We start from the raw sequence: 20,185 nt of genomic DNA, 5'->3' as shown, positions 1-20,185 counted from the left end.
AGTCAGGAAATCAGTGCGCAGCAGTGAAGGAGGAGAGCAGGCTTAGAGGATCTTAAGGGACAGAAAGGAGAAAAAAGGAAAAAAAAAAAAGGGGGGGGGGGGGGGGGGGGCTGGAGATTAAACCTTCACCTCAAGTCCAGTGAACCGACCAGTGTTCCACTTTGGACGCTTGACAGATTAACATGTTGCAGTAAGATGTTAACATAACAGAAGAAATAAAAAGCGGAAGCCAAATAGAGGGGTGGAAAAGAAGAATAAACAGAGAAAAATGTCACGGGGAAAATCAGAAGGATTTAAACATGTAATGATGCATTTCAAAAGATTAAAACATATTCAGATTATGGTTATGGTCAATTACAAAGCCGTTTGCTGACTGGATGTGAACTACAGACACTCACTTTGGTAGCTTTGAGTTTCTTCTCACACTGCACTCTTTGATTCTCTATATCAGTAACCCTGAACCGCAGGTCCGTCACTTCCTGGTACAAGCCCTGGGGAGGAAAACAGAACTCCCATTAACCGCTAAACTCTGATACAAACCTGAACTGGAGAGCTTCGTGGAGACTGTGCGTGGGAGAGATGTCTGTTTTTTTTTTCTCCCCTTCTTCAGCAGAAGGAACATTCTTGCCAAAGGCATCAACATTATTTTCAGACTGATGTCTCTCAGGAGGGAATATGAGGAGCTCAGTCTACACATGGAGACAAATCCTAGACTTAAGGGAAGGGTCACGGTTAATTAATGTGAAACTCCTTTTATCCCAATCAGCAACAGTGTAGGAGGCCTGGGAAACTGACTTTAAATGCAATGGGTATTTACTTTTTTTGTGATTGTAAACCCTTCATTCTTCAAGGAGGACTGTTGTTGGTACACAGAAAATATTTGATTACTTCTTGTTTATATCATCTTCATTTGTATTGAGAACAGGGTTTGGGATTTCAGAGAAAATGTGACTTTAAAACCGTCTCACTCAGCTAATATCATGAAAAGTATAACAGCGCAAAGCCTGTTCGGACCAAGTAGAACCAAGTTTATTTTGTTGTACCCACAATTTACAGATGCCCCCTAAACAAGATTTGGTACTTGTCTGTGACTGTTAAACTTAAGGAATCCATTAATGTCATGAACTTCCTTTGAAAGACCTGAAACTGACAAACCGAAACACGCTGCTGCACTTCTTCAAGTCTCCACCAATGCACCTCCCAAATTTAAAGTGGATGCGATGAACAGCAGGGTGAGAGAGAAGAACATACAAATATAGTGATTTCTGTATTTGTGTCACAACTTCAAACGGTAAGATATTCTACATTTTGTGTGGCTATTGTTTTAGCATTTTCATCATGTTGATGTACAAGAAGGTTATTGGTTTTGGTAGCATTTGCGCGCATACGTGTCATCATTCTGTTTGTAAACATGTTAGCTTGAAGTTTGAATGAATTGAAGGTCTTCTTCTCAAACTGCACACTAATACACATTATACATTACCTGCTGCTGCATAATGTTAGTGTAGTCAAAGCAAACATCTGTCATGCTACCCTTGTCTGATTTTTACTGTACTACAAACTTCTTAAAGTAGGCTCAAATGAATATATACAAAATACAATACCATTGCCTTAAAAGCAGAAACTGCCCAGACAGTGAATTTTCTTGGGGGAGGTTTGCACACTCTCAGCACTTGTTTGGAGTATGTGTTGCTGTACTGTTCTGTTATTCTTGGCATATAGCGTCTGAAAGAATTAGCTGCTATTGGTTGCAGTTTACACTGTAACAAAAGGAGTGCACAGAAAATTAACTGGACTCATTTTGATTCTGGATATTTATAAGGAAAATAGGCCCAGCAAATACTGACTAATAGTGTTACAGAATATATCAATATAAATCTAAATTTTTACTAATCATTTACACTCGCCTGGTGTTACGGAGCCCAAAGAAAAAGAAAAGGAGTTCCCCTTTAGATATGTTTTAATCAAATCATCATAATGCTTGACACAAACTTTTCTCGTTAGAAAGAATAGGTTTGTTTGGTTTGATAATATGAAGTGAGATTTTGAATGTGTCAAAAAGCTGCTCAAGGTAACATTATAAGGTCATGAAAACTAGGACAGACAAGACGGCCAATCAGGGTTTTCATTTAAAGCTAAACGGCACCAAAAACGGGGTGAAAAAATTTATATCCTTTTACTGCGTGGAAAGTACACATAATATATCCCAGCTTCCGAGAACAGTGTATGGAAAGCTTTTTAGCCTGTGAGAGTGGAGAAAGGGAGTATGGGTGGGTGGGGGTTATTTTGGCAGGAAATAGCTGCTGGAGCACAAGGACTGTTTAAATATCTTCTGTAACCCTTAAAGAAGTTCACGTTGCACCACATGACAGATCTCAGTCCAGCCGAGTGAGGCCGACCTTTGTGACTTTAAAACAATAAGTCGGTGGCTGCCAGGATTCAGAGTCGCACGGCACATTAGACGAGGTGCAGGTGCATCTGACAATTAGAATGCGTGCTTCTTTTTACAGCCTACATTTCGAGGAAGGTGCTCTACCTCATTGCCTCTGTGATCTCTCTCCACAGTAGATAGCTTCAGCTTCAGGCTGGACACCTCGGTCATAAGCTCCAGCTTCTGGGTCTCCAGTGCTGTCCGGTTCAAAAGCTCCTGTGGAGCAACATTCACATGCAGTAAAGGCTGCACTATTACCAGGAAAGAAGAAAGTTTCAAAATGGGTGGTCTCGGCTATCTCAAACCACCGTTAACTGGCATTCAATGCAAGTATAGAAAGAGCCCTTACCTGCTGAAGAAGCTGCTCAGTAGCATTGAGTTTCTCGTGATGTTGCTCAAGACAGCTGTCTAGATCTCGAATCTTTTCACCTTGCACCTCCACCTGGTCTGTTAAAACGCTTACCTAGACAATAGTGAAACATGTTTTATGACCTTTAAAGCACAGAGACATTAGTTTGACATTTTTGGGGAATATGCTTATGTACTTTCTTGCAGAGAGTCAGTGTGGTGGTCAACACTATTCTCATGTGTCACTATTCTCATGTGTGGAAAATATGTAACTACATCCAGCAGGCAGAGAGTTTCGCTCAACACCGAGGCTGGAAATTGGGGGAGGAACAGCTGGCTCTGTCTAAAAGGTAACCAAATCTGACTACTAACTGATAAATCACACAAAAAACAAAAGAAAACTATTTGTTTAATGAACTTGGCAACTTCTTTGACTCATAACTATCTGTCTGGCCAAGAAAAAGCTCTGAAATGTAATCAGCTCTAATATCAAATATTATCCATGGATGGATTTCAAGTGAGTCACAATCATGAGCACTTGATTAAGGCGTTTTCAATTTAACACTTTCTGCCAAAGTAGCCTGTTGAACATTCATGTCACATATTCAATCTTGATTTTGTTCTATGAACATCCCTCAAAGACACAGTGTCATTTTATTTGAGACCTCCTCTAGCATTAATGTAGTTGCCACAAAGTGTATTTTATGTAAACAGTCTCAAATGCCTGCACAGATTTGCCTAACAGTTAAAATAAAGGTTACAACTATTGGAGGAAAAAATAGACATATTTGGGCCTGTACTAACAGAACCGAGCACATGAATTCATAAAAGAAGCAATTTTTAGTGCACATGCAGCGACACTGTGGCTTAAAATAAGAATGGAGAAATAATAATTTGTTCCCTTCCACCAGATTTCTTCCAAATCTATTGTTTAATTTTGGCAACATGCTGCAAGCTTACAAAAAGAACTGAAAGCGTGCCTTTGATCCCACTAATAACACAAGTGCTAATAGCCACAATAACACTTAATTGCACATTCAAGACAAATTGCTCGGCTGTTTTGCAGCCGTGACAGAGAGCTTTGCTCACGCACCTGAAGAATGAGACACTCTTTGTCACTCTCAAGTCGTGACAGACGCTCTTGGGCGACTGCTTCGGAGCTGTGGACGTTGGTCTGAAATAAGAGATGATACAAGGGGATCTGTATTGTTTGAGCAAACAGCTGCATTTGCAATGCAAGATAAATAAGGCTTTAAGTTAATGTTTCTTGAAATATAAGAGCTCATAAAATCGGGAGATGGTATATAAATTATGTTGAAATGTAGATCTGCCTGGGAAAAGCAAACTAAAATACACAGCTCTGAGCTACATGGATATCCTAATGGATAAACTACACACTGTTTTCTTGTATAAACATAACTCACAGTCACATGGTTTTCCCTTGAAGGAATGAATTGATACGTGTTTAAAGACTTTCAGGAAAATGTGACGTCATCAGTGTTCTCACATGAAAGTGATTTCAGAATTGAATGAAAAGCAAACTTTTTCTCAAATATCACAAATGGAGAGTCGAGGGAGCGAAGGAAGAAAAACATGAGCCTCACACAGAGTCAGCATGAGTTTTTATGATGGAAACTATTTGCAGGGAGGCTCCTATAGAAACTCCATCATTCACACACCCTGTCAAAACATTACTTCTAGTATAAACAAAGTCACAGTAAAGGCAAAGGAGCACAATCAAGAGATGAAAAGCATAGAGGATAATTCACCCCAGGCTAAATCTGCGCTGTGCAAAGATACGAACCATGCACAAAGTGACGGGTTTTTCTCATTTCTGCACACAAAATAAATAAATAAATCAAAAATATCAAACGACGGCCTTTAGGTTTGCAGCAACTCTCTCTGCTCAGGAAAGCAAGAAAAGAAGAGCAGATTTTCATTTCCTCATACTTATCCACATGTAATCCTCAGGTGAATCAACTGCATTTGATGCAAAACTAGGAGCAAATGGATCCAACAAGAAAGCAATAAACTCAAAATGACCTCAACAGGTTAAGATGCAATTGAGACAGATGATGAAAAAGTCTCTTCAAGGGGCATATATAACCTTTATTACTCCCAAATGTAACTGCAAGGCGTGACCAAAGATGTATGCCACCTCTCTAAAAGGCTGGGTTTAAATTGAGCTCATTTCCACATCAAAGTAGACTCCTTCTTGATCACTTTCAGCACGGATGCAATCTTTTAAAACTCCTAATCTGAGCACTTGTATATCCAGTGACGCAAGCTGGAACTTCAGAGATCAGGACAAAGTCACAGGAAGACAAACCTGGCTAGTAGGGCTTGTAGCGAACAAGAGATTGTAGTGGCCAAAAAAGGGAGTGACCTCCCTTAGACTTACAGCAGAACTCTATACGTTAAAAAAATAAAATAAAATTATAAAGCATGCCTTTGACCTGAGTCACGCCCTCTGATCTTTGACAGAGATACGGCTTCCATCACCTCAATGTATGACATAACTTCATAAACCTCATGGAGCAGCAAGGGGTCCACTCACTGATCTAAAAACTAGGGGTGCAACGATATTCGTATCGATATTGAACCGTTCGATACAGTGCTTTCGGTTCGGTACGCATATGTATCGAACAATACAAAGTTTATTTATTTTATCAACTTTCCTTCTGACGACGCTGTCTGTGTTGAGCGCTCAGTGAATCTGCGTTTGACTACTCCGCCTAGGCTCGACAGTGCAGCCTAGGCGGAGTAGTCGAACGCAGATTCACTGAGCGCTCAACACAGACAGCGTCGTCAGAAGGAAGAGCGCAGGGCAAGCTAGCGAGACAGAAGTTAAGCTCTCCTTGCAACATGGACCTCCCCCACCCTCATTCAGATCTGGCATTTGGAATTATTTTGGTTTTCATGTGACGTATGACCCTGAAGGTAAGCGAGTCATGGACTAAAGTAAAACAGTATGTTGGATGTGCCATGCAATGCTCAATTACATGGGTGGGAACTAGTGTGTTAGCGCAGTTAGCTCGTTAACGTGTTGGCCGTCTAGCCCCATGCACGGGGCGATCGGCGGTAGCTCGTTAACGGAGATTTGCCGTGTTGTGGCGTTAAGGTCATTTCAACGAGATTAACCTGAAAGCACTAGTGGGAACACAACGAATATGACTGCACATTTACGCCGACATCATCCTAGTGCAAAGACAAGTGGAAGCAGAAAAAAAACAAGCAAGGATGCTACTAACTTTAGCCGAGTCATTTAGACTGCCGTTAGCACATGATTCTCCTCATGCTGCTGAGAATATAGCCCAGAAGAAGCGGATAGTATAGCTTTTATTTTGGAAAGAGACATTTCTCTGTAATAAACTCTCTTTTCCAAAGATGAGTGATTCCTCAATCAGATACAGGGCTAGCAATCTTTTCAGTCGGGCTACCAAAATCTATCTCTGCCCTGCCTGTCGGGCTATTGTAGGAAGGAAAAATATATGTCAATGCTTTTGCATTCTTTCAGAAATGTAGCTGGGTAATTATGTCATTGGCATCGGTGAGCCACTGTCAATATGTGACATATTGAAATCGCGTTTGAATTTGCGCTTGTTTTTTTGCTTTCACTTTGCAATGACAGCACTGATCTGTGAGTGATGATAATTTGTGCACCAATTCCTCTGACATCGTCTTATTAATTGGTAGCTTACTATGCAAACATGACAAGTGAAATCTCCCGCAGCAAGCTTAAACATGTGAGAGGTTGATCGCGCAGAGAATCGCTGAGCTTATGTGAGTGCGTGTGTAAAAGCAGCAGGATATATATTTGACTACGATGACCTTCACAGACAGATATATATTTTAGTTCTGCTGAGCCAAATAAGACAGGTCAGGGTGAAGAAGTGACAGCCAAAGAAAAGCTTACCACAAAACGGAGAAGTTATGACAAATCAGACTATAAGGCAAAAAGAAAGTGCAGCTTTATGGTTTCATGGACAAAATAATTTCTGTGGCTGCAATATGACGAGCTAAATAACCAGGGCTGCACATAAGTGGTCCGCAGGTGCACATTCGCTGTCAAAATAAAAAACACGCACAAGGGTTAGGGTTAAATTTAAAAACTGTACTTTTGAGTTAAAATATATATTTATAATTTTAATAAATGACAAATTAAAAAGGCATGAACATTTTTTTTGTATCAAAAAAATATCGAACCGTGACACCAAAGTATCGAACCGAACCGAACCGTGAATTTTGTGTATCGTTGCACCCCTACTAAAAACAGCAATCACACTGACAGGGGTCCAGAGGTGTGCAAGGAGAAGTCTTCATTAGAAATTCACGACACTTTTCGATCACACTTCAACCTAAAAGACCAGACAAAGAAATCTAGAGAGAACCCTACACGGGGTCTTTTTACCATTCGTCCGTGCAGCCACTCCACCAGACCCTCTGCAGTGGAATCAGGAATCTGACACCGCAGGTTGTCCCTCTCATCATTATCCATCAGCTCCAGGGCTGCCCGCAAATCCTCCAGCAAGTGAAGGACCCGAAGGCCACCGAGGAAAGGCGATGTGGGAGACTGGCAGTCAAACAGCCCGTTGGAGTAGTCCATGGCCTTGGAGCCTGGCGAAGTGCAGGGGGAGGATTTAGATACATATAGAGGTTGTTATGAAATCTACATTTGTCTTTGATCTGCAGGAGTGGTGGAATCATGATGAATAGCTTGTGAACTCATACTTTCATACAGCTGCATATTCCAATTTTTTTTTCTTTTCAATCATTAAAAACTGCTATTGCCTTTGTTACTGCATTGATGCCTTTAAACAGTCACCAACATATCAGTCTGTAAACACCAAATACATCAAACTAGATTACAGCATTTATATAGCTTGTTTTGGGGTTGATAATCTTTGTTACAGTATGTACAGTGCAAAATATTATTTAATATGAGTTATGGACTTTGCGTTTTGTTGCATTCACTAAATGGCAAGAACTCCAGGTCAGCGGTAAAAAGAATATAAATAAGATTTAACTTGTGGTGCATAAACAAACTAAAGCTCCTTTTAACTGCTTTAAATTAATTGCTGCACAGCTGTGCACATTTCTAATGTATCAGTTCTTTTTCTATGATGTAACAAGATTAAACAAAACGTCTATAATGAATTTTCACAAGAGCATATGTACAGAACAGGGGTATTCGATTATGCTAACGATTATTTTGTCATTAAGAATATGATTTGGAAAAAAATTATTTATTAAAGTTCAAGAAAAAAATCCTTGTCTTTTCATTAATTCCATGAAATTGAATTATTAAAAAAAAAAAAAAAAAGATAAAAGAAAAAAAAAAAGTTTAGTGAGGTGACTGGCACGGAGTGAATTAGAGGCGTGAAGTGTGCTAAAAGGTCAAACATAGGAGCAGTTTTAGAAAACAATTAAGTAAATGATTCCTTTTTCATCTCAATTAACTTCTTATCTTGCCAAAATTTTAACAGAATTTAAAATTTGATTAACTGCACAACCCCAACACAGAGACACCATTTTTAATGACAGTTAAAAATGGTTGTTGCAGCTCAGAGCTGTTACAGTTGCAGCTCTTCACATCCTTCATAGAACATTTTAATTGGGGTTTCCATCAAATTCTCAAAGACCATTATGTTCGTTTAAATAGCTCACATGGTTTTCCCTCTGAAGCCATTTTCCTCCTACTCAAGTAAACATTTCAGCAAATTAAAGCGTCATAATAACTTTTAGGTACTTTCGTGGATACTTTAATGCCGACGTGGCGAGAATACCACAATCATGCAAACATACTGAGCAAACAATATTTGTATGGTGTCCATCAGACAAAATATAAGATAACAAAGACAATTAAATCTCTCTGTATAAGTGGAAACTGCATTTTATTTGGAAGCAAATGCGGCAGCATCCCAACTGATTTCAAGTGCATGATGTTCCCACCAAGCATGGCTTCCCCCACAGTAGCAGGGCATGAGGGCTTGATGATGCCTGTGGTTTCTGCGGAAACAGTGGGGACGGGGTGATATCATGTGATCAGCCGTCTCGTTCCCATTGGAAAGGTCAGTGCTATAATTACACACATCAGTGGAAAAAGTAGGGACTCAAAAACTGAAGTCTGGTCTGCTCATCTGCAGCAGCACAAATATACAGAGTGCAGCCAAAAGCTCACAAGCAAGAGGTTTATATTCCAAACTCACAGAGCTTGAATAATCATTAGTTTCCATCACGGCAGGGACAATGGAAACTTACTTTAATTCTTCATGCAGTGGAGGCAGACCACTAAAAGCATGGTTTCAGCTGTATTTCAGACTCATGTATATTCAGAAGGATTACATTAAACTGCAGGTAAAAGTGGTAAAGTTATTGTCCGCTAGACTCTGTATTTGCAATTTAATGATTTCCAGATGTGAGTAGACCCTCATAGCTTACCATGCCCACTTGAAAAAGTGCTATTCCCAGGTCTTAGAGTCCAAATGTTCACTGTGGTTACCTGCTATGATCCCATCCATTTGCTCCAAGGCTGCTGCCAACATCTCGCTAGCGTCAGACATCATCTTGTGTTCAATTGTTCTGAAAGAGAAGACAAGCATAAGAAAAAAGGGAAACTCCATAAAGGATCTTGGCCGGAACTAAAAGGCATTAAAATATACTTCAAAATCAAATCACTGCCAAATATGGTGTCTGCAGCTATGCCTGCAGTAGTCTTTTTTTATGTTATCAGTTCACAAACAGACTTTGATCGTTGTAAGACAGAAAAGATTGAAAAGTGGCCATCCCCCAAACTGCTGGAGTATTGCACATGAGGTAAAAGTATTGCCATTACGGCGTAAAAGCTCTTCAACTTTTCATCAAAGCAACTATTCAAACTGGATCTGGCTAAATAGATGTTTAACAGCACTCAACTACAACTTCTAAATACACCGTGTGATGAGATGGTGTTTCATGCCCACATGAAACCACATATCACATCATCAACAGCCACTAAGACAACAGCACCGACAGCTTCTCTTCACAGAATTCAGAAATTTAATGACACTAGTGCAGTGTTTATTTGGATAATGTTACAAATTTTCTGGCGCTACAGTTTACAAATGTTCCCTGAAAGCATCAGGGTTGGCCTTATGTCAGTGTTTAGAAAAACGCTTAGGTGTAAGCACGCACTCATTGAATGTGTGTGCAATTGTGCTTGTTCAAAAAGTGATTGTGTGATGGGCAGACTTAACTCCAGCTCTTGAGAGCTACTCTTCCAAAAGAAATTTTAAATGAAGGACTGGTTTGTCACAGTAAACCAAAGACTGAACAGATTAAACATCTGAAGTCATCTTTGTTGGAAACAGTTTGTTTTTAAAAACAATCTAAATGATTAAAAATGATTACACTGGCAAACTTGTAACCTTGGTTTTAGAGTTAAAGTGAGAATCAGAATCAGGCTAACAAGGGTATGGATGAATGTCTAGCATTTGTTTGGCTACTTTGATGGCTAAAAATGAGGTTACAAAGAAAGTCCCCCCCCCCCCAAAAAAAAAAAAAAAAAAAAAGATGGCTAAATGTTGTTAATCGGTAAAAGATTTAGACTGCAGGCAGGTGAGTTCGACCCAATTCTCTCAAGTGCTCTTTTTATACAGACAATATGTTACTGACCCATTGCCAATTAACTTAATTAGCGCCAAAAGGTTCCTCCAGCTGTTTCTCTTTAGTACTACTTACTCTTCCAGCCGTTTGCTGTCCCTGCCCCAAGTTTTGTGTTTTAATGTTGCTGCATTCAAATGATAATGAGAATTTTTTTTTTTTTCATGAAAGAGTAAAATGCCTCAGTTTAAACAACCAGTGTTTTAAAATGCTGTATTTGGGATAAAATATGGATTTGTAGGCATTCCATACGTTTTTATATAATAGTCCACATTATGATATGTCGTGTCATTTGTTTGACATTGCATTAAAAACAATATGGGCATACACTGGCCCTTTTCTTGTGCAACCATCACTCCTAATGTTACCCAGTAACAGTTTTTAAAATATAGCAGATGTAACACGCTGGACATGTTTTCAACCAAGAATGTCAGTATTCCCTAAAATGCCAGGTCTCAAAGTCTACTGTGGTGAAAACACTGGAACTTGGTGGGAGGGATGTTTTGATCCAAAACAGGACTGGAGAGCCACTTCCTAAGAGTAGGCAGACAAATTTGCAAACTGTTCATGCCACGTCTAAACAACTAAAATTAACATGTCCAGTAAAGAAAAGCAAGACAACAACAGTAAACTGCCATTTCTGGTGAATCAGGCAATTCCCTAAAGAGTCCTTTACATATATTTTTGATGCCACCCTTGTCCCTGTTGTAGTTACTGGTAAGGAAATTGCACTGTTGATGCACAATAGCCTGTTTTGAACCAGAAAGCCTGCCTGTATGCATGCATTTACATTTCCACTTGAAAAAGAAATTATTAAGTTATCACTAATCTTGTTACAGTAAAAGGTCTCATTCTTCCTTTTCAAATGACTGCTGCATCAAATTACCCTTGCAGTCGGCGACACAAAAAAAACGAAAAGAAAAAAAAAAAAAAAAAAAAAAACTGGCTGCCTCAGAGACAAAAAACAAAGTGATTTCCAGGACTTATTATCCAGAAGCCCTTATTTCCGGCGAGTGGGCAGTCACGAGTGCTCATGGCCAGGCTCCTCTCTAAAATAATGGCACTATTCTCCCAGGGGTCTCAGGCCTTGTAGCTCCGGCATGCTCGGCATTTCAAACTTCCATAACAAAGTTGGACAATATACCCATGACCAGTGGATTCAAACACTTATCACATGTCTCTCTTTTACTTGCACTGGCCACTTATCGCTTCAAACAAAATCTGATTTAGAGGAACTGAAATAGTAAACAATATGGCACAGAGAGCCCAGCTGTCCGACATAAAAACAGTAACCCCACTTGTTCAGACATCGCATAGTAAAAAAGGGAGGGGGGGGGACTAGTGGCTTTGCCTCATTTCCTCCCTCTGTGGGGTCACAGTGTCATACCCAGTAGGTTAAGAAATTGGCATTAAGGGCTTAATTAAGACCAATGACCTCAATATGTGAGCTGGGTTTGCTACAGTCTGCTGTTAAAACAAGGAGCCTTAAGTGCTTTGGCGCCTGGTTTAACTGCAGAGAAGTGGGTGTAGGTTTGTTCCAAAATGTCATACAAAGTGCTGTATTTGTAGTACAACATCAACATATCATTACGCTTGAATCTAAACAGAACCCTGGTTATGCAGACACATGCATCTGAAGATATAACAACCTGCTTTCCATATAAACTGTAAAGTTTCCAAGTGGAATGAGGTTGGAGGCACACCACCGATGCACTTCTTACTACGACTGCTACTACTATGCTTTACTCTGTGATTTGATGGAAACAGGATGCTTTTTGAATAAACTCTGGAGGAAATATATAGCTCAAGAGTCATATTTGTTGCTGGAAACACTTTTGAAATTTAAAAACAAACAAATAAACATGTAAATAATGAAATCCTTCACAAGACACCCTAACTCATGCTCTGTTCAGCTGTCCTTAATGGTCCCATTTTTTTGTCCCTTGAGGAGATATGAAATAGAATGAGTTGTCATGTGATAAAAGCCACATCGAAACTGGAATGAGTTTCATGTGAAATCCCATTTAGTAACAATTCCCATGAAAGTCAAAATGCCAGGTCAATTTATCTCTGGAAAAGAGTCAAAACAGGAATTAAATGAGCACATGAAAATAAAAGTCAATTTTGTGCTGGCCATGCAGCAAATAGATGGCACTGAAACCTTCCGTAAAAACTGGTTTGGTCGCTCTTTAGACTCAAAGCCTTTAAAATGTCAGGGATTTTCCACTTTTACTCACATCAGTGATGAACAGGTCAACCATTTAAAAAATTAATTATATATATATAAAATATGGCTAAACCTAAAGATGAGAGTCCATCTGTGGCCTTGTGAAGGAGGGTCCATATGAAATTATATTGTCTGATGCCTGAAGCGTAGGAGTGATGACTGCATGCATTCCTAAGCAAGCCAGTTCTCCCACAAACTAAACACTAATACCAGGCAGTGACATTCCTGCTGACCTTTTTGACCCTCTTTCCCTCACACTAAATCCCCCCAAGGACTGTATTATGTCAAAGCCCAAGACATTTAAACTGATCCATGAAGGGAAAAGATAAAATGCCAACAAGAAACAACAAACAAAAGCTGGCGTGTCATATACATGGAGGCAACTCAAATGGATTCAGATATTTTACCCCAAGCAAAAGAAAAAAAAAAAAAAAAAAAAAAAAAAAAAAAAAAAAAAAAAAACCCACGCAGAAAAGAACTGAACCTACAAACAAGTATTGTCTATCTGCTAGAGCCAGAAATATCCTATTCCTCTGTGCCATGGAGCTCCATTGTTGACCACAGTAGTTTGTTTTGACATCACACATGATCCATCCTGTGCCCAAAGTCTATTCTTCCCTGATGAAAGTTGAAACACATGCAAACATTCAGTCCTGCTGAAGTAATTTTTCCTCAAAAAAAAGATAGTGTTCAGCTGTTTAAGGAAATTGCTTAACCCTTACTTTTTCCTTTTTTTATTGTCTTAAGTAGGAAGGAAGAGGCTTGGTCCCGACTATCATAGATATCTTTTCAGACACACCAGGAAAACACTGATCAGAAGGAAAACACGTCCACATTACATACTTTTGCAAAAACTTAACCACAATTGGCCTCCAGTTTGTTTTAAAATATACCATCAAGACCACAAATATCTTTGTGGGACTGAGCATCATTGTTATCCCACATATTGAGATGATGTGATGATACTGAGATGATGCAGAGCCAGCTTCAAGTGGTTGTAGCTTTTCCTTAGGCCAACGTCTTTGCTCTGTACACCCAGCTGGTTGTTGCATAATTTTTGATCGTCAGTGTCAGGAGAAACAACATTGGGAAACAAAAACAGTAGACACAACCTCTAACTTGATTTCACAAGAATCGCCCTTTATATTTTAAGTTAAAGACCATACAATATTAGAAAGAAAACCCCATCGGTTGACTGTGATCAGATGACCCTCTATGAGCAAGCATTTGTTGATGGTGGTGAGGAAATACTCCTCTTTTACAGGAAGAGACCTCTGCCTGAACCAGGCTTAGGGAGGGGTACGTATCTGCTGGGACCAGTCAGAGGGTAAACTTCTATGAAAGAGGTGGACATTTCACTCCAAGCCTATTCAACAATGCTCTTTTGATACACTTTTACAAAGCAAATATCCACTTATAGCCATCATGAATAAATTGCTCACAAACCTTAGTTCACTCTAAACTAAAGTTTTTATTTTAAAAAGGGCAACAATTGCAAAAGCAATGGATAAAAAGCATATGTTCAGAGGCCTAAAAACAGCTTTTTTGTGGAGGTCTGAGAGGCCATCTAACACTATAAAAACCACACTATAAAACCGCATTAATGACATCATTCACTTATTGTTCTGCTCTTGCCATTTGAATAAATGTTTCCACCCCCCAAAAAAGGAATCAATGCTACTGATCTAAATCCATCTGACAGAAGAATTTTTCAATTTTAAAGAAAGAAATCAGTAAGAGAATCAAACTCTACTTTTCTGGGGCTAAGAGGTGGTTTTAACGTCAACCAGATGGATTTGGAGTGATACAGAATGAGGAGGGGGGAGGGATGAAGCATCTGAAAATAGGCTGGGATTACTTGACCATACGTTGAATGGTCGGTCTCTGTAACACACACACGCCTCTACCGGTGCCTCGTGCTCCTATAACTTACCTCCAGCTGTGGTACAGATGTGCATTTCAGAATGTAGCATAAGAAGCTGCATAAGGTGAAGTACTACAACCCAGTTTGTCGTAGGAAGTTTAGACCTGCTCATAATCAGCTGTACGATACTTTTGCTCATGGTTTGTAAATCTGTGTGACACTTTAGGTCAAAGGTCTGAGAACAAGTTTAAAATAACATGCTACCATAAGTTCATGACTACTTCTTCTTTAAAAGTAATCTAATCAATACATTCGCTTCTCCTTCAGCACCATCACCCTTGACTAAAATAAACTGCAAATATAACCAGATCTGAAACTATAACTGAATACAGACCGTCTCCAATACACCTACATTGCTGCCATTCCTTTTAAAACATTTGTTTTAGTCAGATTTGAACCCTCCTGAGCTGAACTGACAGCTAATAACAATGACAAAAGTTACTAAGACATTAATCAACTTATAAAAACTTATTCAGTACAAGAATCATCTGCAGGCTTTTGTGCACTGGAGCACAGGGCTGCACCTAATGTTTTTCCACACCAGTTGTCATCACTGCATTTTATGATTGAATATTCTGGCCCACCTGCCTTGCTCTTGGTCTTCCTGTGCCACCCAATTTAAGAAAAAGCCCCATCAAAAACTCCAGTAAAACACCCTCCTTTTGTTTACCCTTCCCCCTGAGAGATGGTGCATAGAACTTTCAGTCTGGGCTACTGTGAGGTCAGGTTGTTTCATAGTAACGTCAGACACTAAACCAGCGCTGGGTTTCTCACTGCAGCACCGGCTGCCGCAACACGCTACACAAACAAGTCTTTGTCTTTTAGAGCCTCACATGGTAGCACCACGACTCTGATCCCAAGTTATTGCAGTTTTTCCACGTGGCCCAAACTACATCACAGGCAGAATTCAAACTAGAGGGGAAAAATAAATTGTCAAAATAAAGAAAAGCTCTGGAGGAAATGAGTAAGAGATCTCAGCAAGCCAAGAAAAACTACAGTTTGTTGCCTTTGTTATCACTAACGTAACTCAGAAGTCCTAGTATTACTCACACCATTATAAGCGCTTCCAATAAACAGGATTGAAACAGAGGCATCCTTACGCTCAGGAAGACCTTCACTCAGTCCTGTCAGGAAGTGCTTCCTGGCAAATTCTGGGGAAATGTCTTCCTCTTGCAAAGACACTGCAATTTTCCTGCAATCCCTTCACACACTGCAATAAAAGCTGAAAGTCCAGGAGCTCCTATATTACTTCTGTCACATCATAATGGAGCCTTTAGCATCAATTTTACTGAATTTAGAGAGGAACGAGCCTTTAAATCTGTTCCTGTGAGACAAATGTTTTAGATTAAGACGTTATAATTAATTTCAGAAGAATGTAAACATCCCAGTATGTCATGTGGCTTCAACATGACACCTCCCTTCTTTCAAAATACACTACCACAAGATAACTGCACCAAGAATGCAAGGAATGCAAATATCATGGAGAGAAGAGAAAAAAAAAAAAAAAAAAAAAAAAAGAAAAAAAAAAAAGGTGCCTGAGATAGAAAGGCCCCCGTAGAATTTTTGGACACGTGGCTTTAAGAAAAACAAAATCTAAATCTAGAAAACTTTGGGGAGTGTGCCATGTAAATCTTATTGCAAGGCAAGTTTACTGCCATGGGCCAATAATGGACTTTGTCCTGACTGACTGACTGACACACACACACACGCACACGCACACGCCTGCTGCCTGAGGAAACATGCTTCCAGGAGATTAGACTTATTTATTTGTGTCTCTTAAACAATCACTAAGCAGTTTGTTTTACTATGCTCCTGTAACATCAGATATGGCTGTGCAAGCAAGTGTGCATCAGCATGGGTTTTCTGAGACATGAATCATTGGCTGAATGAGTGAGGTGAGAATACAAATGTGGTTATTGACAGAGAGGGAAATAAAATCCTTTGTTAAGTTTTAGGTTATCTGCCTGCAGGCCAAGACGTCACCAGAGGGAGATCGGGAGAGTAGAGCACTGCCAGGGGGTCATGTGCCTCAGGAGTGGGGGTTTTCCTGAATAAAAAAACTACACTGCAGACTTTTACCCACACAAAGGCTGCATAAGTCTCAGGCTGATGATGAAAAAAGCCGACACTGGACCTGAATCAGCTATAAAGTGCTGGCTCCTACATCATTTTCTAAATGATGCTGGGCGCCAAACTGAGTCTGACTGGAGGTTCACGACAGTGATTCATAAGTTGGCCTGCACATTTATGGATACATAAATAAAATGTGATGCAATAAAGGTCCTCACATACAAAGCTAGCACAATTAAAAGCACTAAAAGAAACTGCAATGCTTTGAAAAAAAAATGTACTGTCTCTAATAACTTTATCACTTCTATGGATTATTAGTATCTACATGTGTTTTTTGTTAACATGGAATTTAAACACATGTGTGGTGCATGGGCTGGTGATTTAACCCCAAATAACATTTTAAAACTGCAGTGAAATATCACAGTAAGACCCGGGGAGATTTTCTATATAAGTGTTCACCGATGGTGTAGAAATAGAGGAAAATACAAATTATAATATCACAATAAATTCTAAATACCTCAACACAATTATGGCTATTTAACTTTAGGCTGCCATATGTGCAGTATAATCTTAAATAGCCATTAACATAGGGAATACATTCAATATTCAAATGAATACGCAAAAGTTAGGGGAAAAAGCTCACCTCTGGGTTAATACGTTAGCTAACACGTCCACATCGTTTTTAGCTTCAAGTCCAATTAAACAGAAAACAAGATGACTTTAGCGTTTTTAACACCATAAAAGTCAAGTAAGCACTTTAGTAAAGACTGGAAAAGTCAACAGTTAACAGTAACTCTGTTTTTAAAACTGCAAAAAACTTAATTGAAACTTCGGAAAACTTACAGTTTTCGACCAAAGAAAAAGTTTTAACGACGGGGTCCTGCAGTCTCCAGTTAGCTTACTCCAAACTCTTTGGCCGCCTTTCAACGGAGCTTCATGGTCGCCGTTCACCTTCTCATTGAATTTGTCTGTGAAATGAAGTTTTCATCCAGCTAAAAAAGGCGATAGAGTGCGGCGTCAAGTTAAAGCCACACAGGAAGAAACTTCAGGAAGTCATGACTTCAGAATAAAAGCATAAAATCCGTTAGCAGAGGAAGAATCGCTTTTGCCCTTCACAATAAAACTCATGTCCTCTGATGTTAGACTAAGACATGACATTTCTTGTATCTTTCTCACTGCTGACACAAAGCAACACTTTGAATTCAGTAATTTTCATATTTTTTCCAACCTTCATGATAATAAAATGATTAAAAAAAACATCTTCTGCTCCTAGTGTTAAGAAAGTATTCTATATGAGCTTTGTCATCCCATTGTAGGCTAATATAATGTTGTATGTTATTCTTAACTTATTATTATATATGAGGGACAGCAGATCCTGAGCGAAGTAAGACAGAGAAGGTTGAGATGATTCTGACATACAGAGGAGGGATAGTGGATATAGTGGAGATGAATGCTCAGCGTGGTTTTCCTCTTCTCCTCTTATTTAGCAGCTCCACTGATATATCAATGGAGGACATAGAGGGTTAGTGTGACGGAGGAAGCTGAGACAGACAATCCACTGTAGTGACCTCTTAGTGATGATAATGATTTCATTTAGACTTTTACCTTTAATTGTGCTGTATTCAACTTTTTACAAAGAATTTATTCAAATTCAAATTTTTATTTGTCACGTACACAGTCATACACAGTATGATATGCAGTGAAATGCTTAGACAACTGCTCGTGACCTAAAGAAAAAAAAAAGGAAAAGGCTATGAATAAGACAGGAAATAAATATGAAAAATTAAAAAGTGTAAATTTAACTAGGAAGGAATAAAATATAGAAAATTAAGGTTAAAAATGAAATAACTGTACAACACAAATTAGAATGAAGGGTAAATTTAACTGGGAAAGAATAAGATAAAATATATAAATTAAAGTTGAAAATAAAATAACTGTACAACAAAATACACAATACACAGTATAGAACTATATAAGAATGTATGAAGAAATATAAATAAATAAATATATATATACACACAATAACAGCAGCTGTACAAGTATTAACTGGATTCTTTGTATCTATTATCTTTGTAAAATAGAAATTATTATTAAGAGTTTCTATTTATCATATGTCATTTATTGTTTTTTACTTTTCCCCCTTCATTTAGTTATTTCCGTTTGTGCAATTTTTTAACATTTATTTTGCCATTTTGTTTTGTCACATGGTATTTTACTTAATATTTAAGATTTCTGTCTATTTTAATAGTGTTTCTTGGTTTGAGTTTTTGGAGAGGTTTGTAGCAATCCAGCGCAGAGTTTTTGACATTTATATTCAGATGTGTTTCTTGTTCACATATGATGTACATGCTGCATATATACATATATACTCACCAGCTTCTTTGTTATGTACATCTTGTACCTTCAGAGCTGCCTTAATTCTTCATGACATAGAAAGGAAGTGCTGGAAACATTCCTCAGAGAATTTGGTCCATATTGAGATAATAGCGTCATAGACTTCCTGCAGATTCATTGCATGTACATCCCTGATGAAAATTTCCATTCCACCACATCCCACGGTGTTCTGATGACGTGGAGGTCATTTGAGTGAACTCATTGTCCTGTTTAAAAAGCCATTCTGAGAGCAGCCATCAGAAGATGGGTGCACTATGTTTATAAAGGTGTCCAAAGTGTGCCAGTGAAATATTCCTTGCACGTTACACCACCAGATCCATGTTTTCATGTTGTTTATGGCAAATTATGATACTACCATCCAAACGTTGCAGCAGAAATCAAGACTCCCCAGACCAGCCCATGTTTGAGGTTCTAGTTGTGGTGATCCTGTGTGAACTGTAGCCTCAGTTTCCTGCTCATTGCTGACAGGAGTGGCACCCAGTGTGGTCTTCTGCTGTCCATTCTGAGATATTTTTGGTACAGATAACAGATACTTTGGTGATAACGAGTGGCTATTTCAGTTACTGCTGCCTTCCTGTGAGCTTGAAGCAGTCTGCCCATTCTCCTCTGACCTCTGGTATCAACAAGTTTTTTTTAGCCATAGAGCTGATCGCTGAATATTTTCTCTTATTCAGACCATTTCCTGCACAAACTCCAGAAAAGATTGTGCAGGAAAATCCCAGTAGATCAGCAGTTTCTAAAATATCCAACAATGCTGTGTTCAAAATCTATTCACTCAGTCTACGTGTCTAAATGTACTAAGTTGCAATCGTGTGAATGGATGATTAGATATTTGTGCTTGAAAAGTACCTAATAAATTGGCCAATTAATCAATATAATGTGTAAACTAGTGGTTCTCTGTCTTTTTTCTGATTTGCCTCACTTCAGTTGCCAAAAGAAGTTCATGCCCCCCTGCACCAAAATTTCTTTAATCAGTCATAAACTATTAAAAATATCGAAGCTAAATTTTAGTCAAATGCCCAACTTGCAGTGGCTTTATGCGCCGCAAATGGGACCTGCCCCATGGTTTGAGAACCATGTGTGTCAATATAAAACTGTTATTTTATTTAGAATTATTTTGTTTGTGTTTTAATTGTTTTTTGTGATTCAT

At 38.9% G+C, this 20,185-nt stretch overlaps 1 protein-coding gene across 2 annotated transcripts in view; it reads right to left on the bottom strand.

Moving 5' to 3' along the window:
* ppfibp1a (PPFIA binding protein 1a) overlaps window positions 1-17,684 on the bottom strand; it is a 31,431-nt gene extending 13,747 nt beyond the window's left edge. Inside the window, exons 1-7 of one of the 2 annotated variants that reach the window (XM_004548434.3) lie at window positions 17,485-17,684; window positions 9,282-9,361; window positions 7,191-7,396; window positions 3,873-3,953; window positions 2,781-2,894; window positions 2,537-2,647; window positions 399-491 (exon numbers count right to left, since the gene is read on the bottom strand). In XM_004548434.3, the coding sequence (XP_004548491.1) occupies window positions 399-491; window positions 2,537-2,647; window positions 2,781-2,894; window positions 3,873-3,953; window positions 7,191-7,396; window positions 9,282-9,345 (669 nt within the window). In that variant the 5' untranslated portion in view covers window positions 9,346-9,361; window positions 17,485-17,684. Of the gene's footprint in view, window positions 1-398; window positions 492-2,536; window positions 2,648-2,780; window positions 2,895-3,872; window positions 3,954-7,190; window positions 7,397-9,281; window positions 9,362-17,284; window positions 17,304-17,484 lie in introns of those variants that run through there. The other variant, XM_076876176.1, reaches the window with a different exon arrangement.
* Window positions 17,685-20,185: the final 2,501 nt, after the last annotated feature.

Source organism: Maylandia zebra, linkage group LG17, assembly GCF_041146795.1.
Source record: "Maylandia zebra isolate NMK-2024a linkage group LG17, Mzebra_GT3a, whole genome shotgun sequence".
NCBI lineage: Eukaryota > Metazoa > Chordata > Actinopteri > Cichliformes > Cichlidae > Maylandia > Maylandia zebra.
The sequence above is the reverse complement of the archived record's forward strand: the minus strand, read 5'-3'. Positions and strand labels throughout refer to the sequence as shown.